At 45.1% G+C, this 9,144-nt stretch overlaps 2 protein-coding genes and 1 long non-coding RNA gene across 9 annotated transcripts in view; 2 read left to right on the plus strand and 1 right to left on the minus strand.

The window, feature by feature from the left end:
- LOC106949333 (uncharacterized) overlaps positions 1-3,508 on the plus strand; it is an 11,135-nt gene extending 7,627 nt beyond the window's left edge. For 5 of the 7 annotated variants that reach the window (XM_015035502.1, XM_015035503.1, XM_015035504.1 and 2 more), the window contains exons 3-7: positions 316-376; positions 454-514; positions 595-672; positions 2,022-2,096; positions 2,177-3,508. In XM_015035502.1, coding sequence (XP_014890988.1) covers positions 316-376; positions 454-514; positions 595-672; positions 2,022-2,096; positions 2,177-2,448 — 547 coding nt within the window. In that variant the 3' untranslated portion in view covers positions 2,449-3,508. Of the gene's footprint in view, positions 1-223; positions 377-453; positions 515-594; positions 673-2,021; positions 2,097-2,176 lie in introns of all 7 variants that reach the window. The other 2 variants (XM_015035508.1, XM_015035507.1) reach the window with 2 other exon arrangements.
- Positions 2,633-5,898, minus strand: LOC106949337 (uncharacterized). The gene is made up of 3 exons (XR_001425351.1): positions 5,243-5,898; positions 3,858-4,104; positions 2,633-2,713 (listed from the first exon to the last, which is right to left on the minus strand). It is a non-coding gene; the product is annotated as an uncharacterized LOC106949337 (long non-coding RNA).
- A 611-nt stretch (positions 5,899-6,509) lies between these two features.
- The window catches only part of LOC106949331 (zinc finger protein 395-like), a 13,922-nt gene continuing 11,287 nt past the window's right edge, over positions 6,510-9,144 (plus strand). Inside the window, 5 exon segments of the mRNA XM_015035500.1 lie at positions 6,510-7,983; positions 7,985-8,138; positions 8,210-8,301; positions 8,371-8,480; positions 8,554-8,750. Coding sequence (XP_014890986.1) covers positions 7,934-7,983; positions 7,985-8,138; positions 8,210-8,301; positions 8,371-8,480; positions 8,554-8,750 — 603 coding nt within the window. The 5' untranslated portion in view covers positions 6,510-7,933.

Raw genomic sequence — 9,144 nt, forward strand, 5'->3', positions numbered from 1 at the left:
CTTGTACACCTGGAGTACAACGCTGCCTGTAAACGTCTGTCATCAGACAGGTCAGCGGTGATGTGATGGGTTTAGAATTATGGCATTTATAAATGAATGAACAACATGGTGAAAATAATAAATTTACCTCCATTTTTCCTCTTATGACAGGCTAAATTACCCAAATTATTGCTGTTAATTTGTGACAGTATAACTTTACAAACGGCCCGCCATAATGGATCAGAACCTTTACCTGAAATCTGGCACCAGAACCAGAATATGTCCATCCATGGCGGTCAGATCTGGAGCAGAGGTGATAATCTGTTTGGGTTTCAGAAACTCGTTTGAGCTCCAGGATTCAAAGACAGAGAAACCGCCGTCAGCTCTCATCCGAGTGGTAAGATCAGCAGAACCGCCGATCGGCTGCAGAACTCCAGCCAGAACCGACTAACCGATATGTGACCCGGTCTGCAGGTGAAGCTGGAGGAAGTGAAGGAGAACCCGATGATTGGAGAGATCCAGAAGGACGAGAGAGGTGAGCCGTCTGATCCGGAGAAGGTTCTGCAGAACCCGGGGAATCCAGTCCTGTTCAGTTTGGACCTTTTTCTGTCGCAGAGTTTCGTCCTGGAGGAGATCCAGCGGAGCCGGTCAGTTCTTCCGAGGGCCAACAGAGGGAGCTGCAGAGCCGCCCAGGTCAGGCTGGTTCTGGGCGTCAAACAGGCTCAGCAGGAAGAGAAACCAGAACCAGAACATGTTTTCAAAAATAATTCATTAAAATATCCGACTCCCACTGCAGCTCTCAGTATAACCTTCTGATATATTTGCTCATTTAAATTCATGGACAGACTAAGTATTTGCATGTCAAATGATGTCAGATTCCCCAGAGAGCCGAGCAGCAGAACCAATAAATGGATCAAACTCAGTTTGATCCATTTATTGGTTCTAGAAATATTTACTTGCAGAAGATGGAATCAGTTTGACTTCACCTGCATTAAACATCCGTATTTATGTCCGTTAAAGAACAACGGCTCAGATTAGAGATGTGCTGAAAACCAGCCAGCATGCCTAGGTGGGCCCCATATGGGGAAAAGGAGAACAGACATATGGGTCCCATATGGGTTTGTCCGCGGGTTCCACGGCCCATGTGGGGCCACAGCCTACGTGGGCCCTAAATGGGCCCTAAATGGGTAAACCCATGTGGGGCCACCATGAACCCGCGGACAAATCCATATGGGACCCATATGTCTGCTCTCCTTTTCCCCATATGGGGCCCACCCAGGCATGCTGGCAGGGACGCTGCACTCTGTAGGAGAAACTACAACAGGAAAATGTAATAAAGACATATTTGTTCTTCCACACATTTGGAAACGACCAGCAGATTCACACAAAGGTAGAAAAATAAAAACAATAGTAATAAAAGGCTGAAGGATCCAGTTTGTAGAGTTACGGTCAAAAATGAACAGCAGTAAATATTAAGGTTGGAAGCTGAAGGTTTAGCTTAGCTAGAGTAAACTAACTAAATACTTGGTTTGAAACTGTGACATTTGTAAGTGAATAAATGTGAAAATACGACTGAATAATGAATCCTGATTGGGGTTTTTTGTTGTTGTTTTTGCTAAATAACTCAATTAAATTTTTGATTGTAACTTTACTAATGGTTCTCTGCACTCAGGCCGATTTAACAACATGAGAAATTAAAATAATACTACAGCATTTAGGATGCTGTCCTCATATTGTGGGATAATTTAGAAAAGTAAAATGTGCAGCATGTGTATGGATATATATGTGCATAAAAACAACAATAAACAGTGAAAAAACTGCAGATAAAACCTGTTGAGTTTGCTGGGAGGAATGGTTTGTGGTATCGCTGCTTCGTGCGTCCAGGTCCCACTGAAGGAGATCTGTTACATATCTAGAGAACATTATTCATGTTTAGATTTGGCTCGTTTCACACCTGCCGCTGCTTCATCATCTGTTAGATTCATCACAAGACAAAACCGTTTAAAACACGTGACTACATTTCCCATGATGCCTGTTTTCAGATCCAAACCCCTCAGAGGGAACCTCAGCCCGTGTCCCTCTCTGGAGGAGCCACCTGGTGGCGCCAGAGAGCAGAGGTGGGGCTGAGAGCCTGACAGGGTGGAATAAAGGATAGACTCGGTTTTTTAATGACGTCAGTGTTTTTTTTTACCCTTAGACCTGAATGGCTCCGCTCCTCAAACCTCCGACCACGTCAGAGATGGGCGGGACAACAGCGGTGAGGCGCTGGGACCGTCAGCCAATCGGCTGTCAACGCAGCTTCATTACGTCATTCAGTCCGACGACAGGAACTCGGTTTACGCTCGAGTCAGCAAGAAGCTCCGCTTGGCCAACTCACCTGTTCCCACACCTGAGGGGGCGGGGCCTGAGGAGCAGCGCTCCCCTCCGCCGCCTGACCGGGAAACATGGCGGGAGGTCGGAGCAGAATAACCCCAACACCAGGGGGCGCTGTGGCAGCGAGGTGCAGAGAGGAAGAAAATGATGATGATGACGCCTCAGCAGACTGCCGAGGATTTTAAACCGTCTGTTTCCATGGAAACGCTGACCTTTGGAAACCATCCTTCATGAAACTTCTGAGGCTTCTGATTGGTCCGTTACCGATCAGCTGATTGGTCCGTTGTGTTCCGACCCAAACCGGTTCTGATCAGCTGATTTCTGCATGTCCATCCAGAAGGGGGCGCTGCAGGAACAGGAACTGAAATAAAGTTTAAGATTTTTAAAGACAGTGGTACAAAACAGGAAGACGTGTTCAGTGTTTTGTTTTTGTCTTATTGGATAAATATAGTTCTAGTTCCCTAAAACTGAAAAAAGGTGAAGGTGATGAAATACGAAATATGAGAAATATGATAATTATTTGAAAGTCTTCTTCCTGTCTTCATATTTTTTCCATGAAAACCAAAAATAATATTCTCAAACATTAGTAACGATTTAGAATCAACATCACAAATGTTAAAGTTATTAATTTCTCTCTGAAGTTTCTGATTAAATGACTGTTTCTGAAAGCTCCATGCTAAACTTAAAGTTGGGGGTTTATTGATTTATTTAATCTTGCATTGATTATTAGGGTAAATTCTGTGTAGCAGATTAAAGGAGGAATTTTTTATTTTGTAGCTTTATTAAGTTTCTGATGAAATATTATCGTTTTTCCTCCCAGTGAATCAGGAACAGAAACATGTTGATGAAACAGGAACGCCGGAAACAAGGATTTGTATTCATCATAAAGAGTTTGCATATTTCAGAGAATGAAAACACTGCGCGGATTTCCGTGGATGGCCCATAGGGGGCGCTGCACAGCAACACATCACATTCACTCTATTTTCACTCAAACACATCAGAATAAAGGAGTTTATTTCCTAAATGTTTGATTTTCCTGGAAGTCTGTATTAAAGATAAACTGGAAAATGTTTTTAAATTTCATCTTTTCCGTTTTTTTTAATTAATCTGATTAGTTTTGTTACTAATCTTTCATCAATAAAGATATTTCTCCTGACCTGCTGCACTGGCATTTTATTGGAATTTTCTCTGTTTTGGATGACAGAGAACAAAATTGTGAAAATAAAATTAATAAGCCTGAATGCTCTGCGTACTCGGCTGGATGTTTTATGCTTTCATTGTTTTACGAAAATCTTTTTGTAAATGGTTCACAATCAGTGAAAACTGATCTATAACTGCAGCATATTTACGACGATTCTCTGCTAACGATGATCGTCATAAAAAAATCCTCATTTGTTTGATCTGCAGGTTAAGAAACAGTTCAATATCAAAAATATACATTACAATTTCCCATAATCATCTATAAAATCATAAAATAACAACAATATAAACAGTGAATTCCAAACCTCAGCTCTCACTACTTCCAACAGGTTCTGGTTCTGGTTCTGGATCAGCTTCAGGCGCAGTGATGCAACCAAGCTCTGCAGAACGGGTCGGCGCTGGCCTGTGAGCCACTTCCTGATGAGTCAGAGGTCAACCAGAGGTCAGCTGCAAGTCGAGGCAGCGAGCACGTCCATCCGCAGCTGCAGGTCTGACTCCAGGTCCGGGTTCTGGGTTTCAGTCCTGGTTTTGGTCCGGTCTGTAGTCAGGCTCCTGGTGAAGAAACAAATCGTCGGCAGGGATTCAAACCCAGAACCGTCCTGCCGCCTGGCCCGAGGGCAGCAGCCAAAATAAACTACAGGAAGTCCAGAAACACAGAGACTGACGTGACCTGTGACCTCACAGCCTGAGCAGAAACAATAAACTGCTTCAATAGTAATAAAAATAAATGTTATGGATTCTGTCTTTTCCTCTCTTTTAACTGCTTACATGCACATGCTGCAGCTTACATAACCATGTCTATGTGTGACTGCAATCTGGTCCCTCCCTAAAGGTTCAGTTTAATCAGGTTCAGTTTAATCAGGTTCAGTTTAATCGGGTTCAGTTTAATCAGGTTCAGTTTAATCAGGTTCAGTTTAATCAGGTTCAGTTTAATCAGGTTCAGTCTGTTCACATGTGACGGCAAGCAAAGGAGAATAAAATCTGAACTCTGATCTTTGCCTCTCCTGGTTCCGTCCATCAGGAGCTCAGTGGACCAGTGCTGGACTGGTTCTGATCCATTTGGATAACATGTATGGCTTCTAACATTTGATCATTTTTCGGCATTAAGCCTGTTTTTATGTATAATAAAATCTCATTATTTCTCAAAGTAATTTACACTCAGGGGTTCTGGTCGGGTTCTGAAACTGGTAAACGGACCTTGAGAAGAACAGAGACAAAATGAATGAACTCCAACAACAACAACAACAACAACAACAACAATAATAATAATAATAATAATAATAATAATAATAATAATAATAATAATAATAAATTTTAAAGCCACAAGCAAAACATTTTGGGGAAAAAAGTTTATAATTTTAGATAAACTACAGAACCACCATTTTACTTCTATTCTTAGGATTTAAAACATAAAATGATCAGAAAGAGTTTTTTCTAATGCAGATTTTGTGGGAATAAACTGGAAAAGTTTCAAAAGTTTGTTTTTAAATGTTAAAACTTCTTCATTTTCGGCCTAAGTTATTAAGAACCACATGCGGCCCGGGAACCACGTGTTGGAGACCTCTGGTCTGAATAAAGTGAATAAAGAATTACAAACACAGATTGGATCAGGATTGGATCAGAACCAGAGACCAGAATCTGGACCTGGGCCTAGATGAGGTCTGATGAGCAGAGCCGAACATGGACGAACCTTTATTATCTCAGAGTTTAGGAGCTACAGGTTCGACTGGGAATCTTCTGGTCCAAATGGACCAGAAGGAAACGTTCAACCGAACCGCTCAGTTCTGATCCATCTTAGGCTGTTGCTCTTAGAGCTTCGTGGTTTTGAGAGTTTCTGTTTTTATCTGAGGATCAAAGGGAGACTGGCTGGTTCTGATTGGACCGAAACCAGTCCCGGTCCAGGAAACAGCAGAGAAAAGGCGGAATGCTCCTTTAAGGCAGCTGCTCACACTCCGCACGTAGCTCACGAGCGCTGCGTGTGTGTGCGTGGGGGAGGGGCGCGCACGCACAAACCAGCACGCGCACACAGGCTGCCGAGGCTCCGCCCCCAACAGCACCGCGCAGCAGCGTTTCCGGCAGCCTGTGATCTTGAGTCAGGAAGGTTCCTGCCGGTCCCGAAGGTTCTGGTTCTGGTTCGGCTCCAGCTCAGACTTTGAGTCTTGTTCTGACTCTAAAGACACACAGGAGGCTTCGTGCGCAGCTCCTCTACACCAATCACCATGCAGCTGGGTGTCACGTGCTTATCTTGTTTACTACATGGTTGGAAAAATGACCCAGAGGCTGATGGGAAAACCAGGAGCGGAGTACAAGCAGGGATCAGGATTCGGCCCGGAGTTCTGCTCTGAGGTTTGGGGAAAAAAATGGGCTGTTGTTGCCATGGAAACAGATGATGGCGTGATCTATCTATCTATCTATCTATCTATCTATCTATCTATCTATCTATCTAATTAACTAATTGACTGAATACATTTCTAACTAAGTAACTATCTAACTTATCAACTGGCTAATTAATTAGCTATTTAATTAGCTAGCTAACAAACCTGTTAAACTAATTATTTAACAGCACAGAGTTTTAGGTTATGATCTGTACAGCACATAGTTATCATTATTAATCTTATTTATATATATGTATATTTTATTTATTTATTTATTTATTTATTTAATTTTTGTGTGAACCTACATTCATCGATGCTGCTGGAACTAACTAACTAACTAACTAACTAACATCGTGGCACATGGTGTCATCTCAATCTGGTTCCCCTCCAGTCTGATCCATTCCAGGTCTTGGTGGAACCCAGTTTCTCCCTGTCACTACAAACACACACACACACACACACACACACACTCAGGCACGTCCTCCCAGTGTCAGTCTCATAGAGCAGCAGAGGATTCCTGGAGCTGCTGCAGCTTCTCTGGTTGTTTGTGTTGGAGCTTCAGACTCTGCAGGTAGGTGCTGCAGCTGCTGCAGCTGCTGCACTTGCTGCTAGACGTGTTGGAGAAACTCTGAGGCTTTCCTTTGCTTCTTCCAGCTGTTTTCTGCTTGTTTTCTTGTTCGGTTGGAGCAGAGAAACTTCTGCCTGCAGAGGAAACGCTTCCAAGCTTCAGACTCCTGTTGTTGATGTCAGGCTTTTATTGTGAAGGGCTGTTGGGCTGTGATTGGCTACCAGCTGCTGGTGGAGGTGTATTTTATGGGGAAAACGGTTTCGATGAATTGAGTCGGTCAGTTAACTCAGATGATCATAACCATGGCGACCTGAAAGACAGTGGCAAGTTGATGAGGCAAGGAGCTGAAAGTCTGAAGCTTCCTGTTCCTTCTGCTCCAGCAGAGCAAGCAGAGGGTTGGTGAAGCTTCAGTGTCACTGTGAGGTCAGAGGTCAGCAATCTGGTGCTCAGCCATCGTGGAGTTGACTCAGAGTTGGAGCTGTTTGCTCTGGTTCCTCTCTGCGTTAATCACCAGGCGAAGCTCTTAAAGCTGCAGGAATCTCAGCAGCGTTCGGGAACCCCAACATGATGATGTCACAGCCCTGCCTCCAAACCGACCTCCATCCCAAAGCCTGTCGATGCGCGTTGATCCAGGGTTACAGCGCCACCTACAGGCCTTCTTCTGACCAATGCTGTGCTGCTGATGTTAAACTAGAGCCAGGACTTCAGCCTGCTAATTTAGATTAATTACATAGATTTTAATTTGTTAAAAAGTTTGACACAATTAATCAAAGTTTTCTTGTTTGTTTGTTTTTTACACACAAAAATACCAAGGCGGAACCTTTGTATTCACGTGTTGCTGGTACAACTGTAAATCTGACACACAACCACATCACTAACAGCAGCAGTGGAAGCGGGTTCTCTTAATTTCTGCTTTTATGTGATCTGATTGGATGCTGGAAAACACTACTGTCATGTTCAAGTTGAGCCAAAAGCAGTTAGCCTATCAGTGAAGCTGTGCTAGCCTAAAATAGCCTCTCAATGCTAACAAGTAGCAGTTAATGCTAATATCAGCATCCATAGTCCACATTTCTAAAAAGCTCCATGAACAATCAGAGAAACTGGAAAAACACTTTTATCTGATCTGACTATGAATATGTTCAACTCCGACTGAGTGTTTTTAAAATGAAAATGTTACTGATTTTGTTGGTTAAAAGCAATTAATTAATTACAGACCCTGAAATAAACCCAATAAAATTTTAATTTAGGCCGACTTCTAGTTTATTACTTTGCAGATTTTAGTTCTGTTCATCTTCATAAAGAAACATGGAGAGAAATGTGAACAATAACGTCCACACAGGATCACACATTAGCTAATCCAGTCTGCCTCTATCTAACCACGGGGCGACCTGTCGGTCTGCTGCTGGGTGTCAAACATGTAGAAACACGACTGGAGGAGATGGATGTGCCGTATGTCGTCCATATATGGCTGCAGCTTCCTGTGAATGACTAGAAACAAGATGGTTTGTGATATTTTCTTTGCCTCTGCAGACATGATGCCCAACACTCGTCTGGGAAAACGCTCGCCGTTCGGAGCGCTGGTTGGCCCCGAGACCACCAGGCCCGGCGTCATCAACAGGGTCAGAGGTCACAGCGACCTAAAGGTGAGAGAGGAAAGGTCAGAATGGCTTTTGCCAGTTCCTGCTGGCCTCTGAACACCTGGCTCCTCTCTCAGGTGTTCTTCCAGTGTGGCGGCGCAGGCGACCCCCAGGCCGCATCTACGTCCTGCGGCAGGTCCGTCTCCACCTGCATCAACGTCCCCAGAAGGTTAGGCTCCGCCCCCTCTGTCTGTCCTTCGCTAGTAAACATCCTCTCACCCATGATGCTCTGCTGCAGCCGCGCTGCGCCACAGGAAGTGGACATGGACGAGCTAATGGCTGCCATGGTGCTGAGCAGCCTGTCCTGCAGCCCACCGCCGCAGGGCTCCGCCCACAAAGACAAGGCAGGTAAACAACAACAGAAACACAAAACAAAAGTAATGAAAATATTTCCTGACTCCCTTCCTGTTTCCTGTTTCAGCTCCTTTGACGGACGGCGGCGCCATTGAGCTCTCGGACAGCAGCAGCAGCGGCTACTGGAGCGTTGATCCCAGAAGCCCCGCCCCTTCCTCACCAGCAGACGAAGCCGGAAGAGGGTCGGCCACGCCCCCCGACGAGGGCTTGGACATGGAGCTGGACCAGGTTCTGTTTGAAGAACCGGCGCCACGGAAACGCAGGGTGAGCATGAGGTAGCAACAGAGGGACAAACATGACACCGGTTAGACGGGGTGACGATGACCAGATGGTCAGACGGCGGTCAGATGGTGGTCAGATGGTGGTCAGATGGTCAGACGGCGGTCAGACGGTCAGACGGTCAGATGGTGACCAGATGGTCAGCTGGTCAGACAGCGGTCAGCTGGTCAGACGGCGGTCAGATGGGGACCAGATGGTCAGCTGGTCAGACGGCGGTCAGATGGTCAGACGGCGGTCAGATGGCGGTCAGACGGCGGTCAGATGGCGACCAGACGGTCAGACAGCGGTCAGATGGTGACCAGATGGTCAGACGGTCAGACAGCGGTCAGCTGGTCAGACGGCGGTCAGATGGTCAGACGGCGGTCAGATGGCGGTCAGA

The sequence above is a fragment of the Poecilia latipinna genome, unplaced genomic scaffold (genome assembly GCF_001443285.1).
Source record: "Poecilia latipinna isolate Pla-1442-1.1 unplaced genomic scaffold, P_latipinna-1.0 Scaffold336, whole genome shotgun sequence".
NCBI lineage: Eukaryota > Metazoa > Chordata > Actinopteri > Cyprinodontiformes > Poeciliidae > Poecilia > Poecilia latipinna.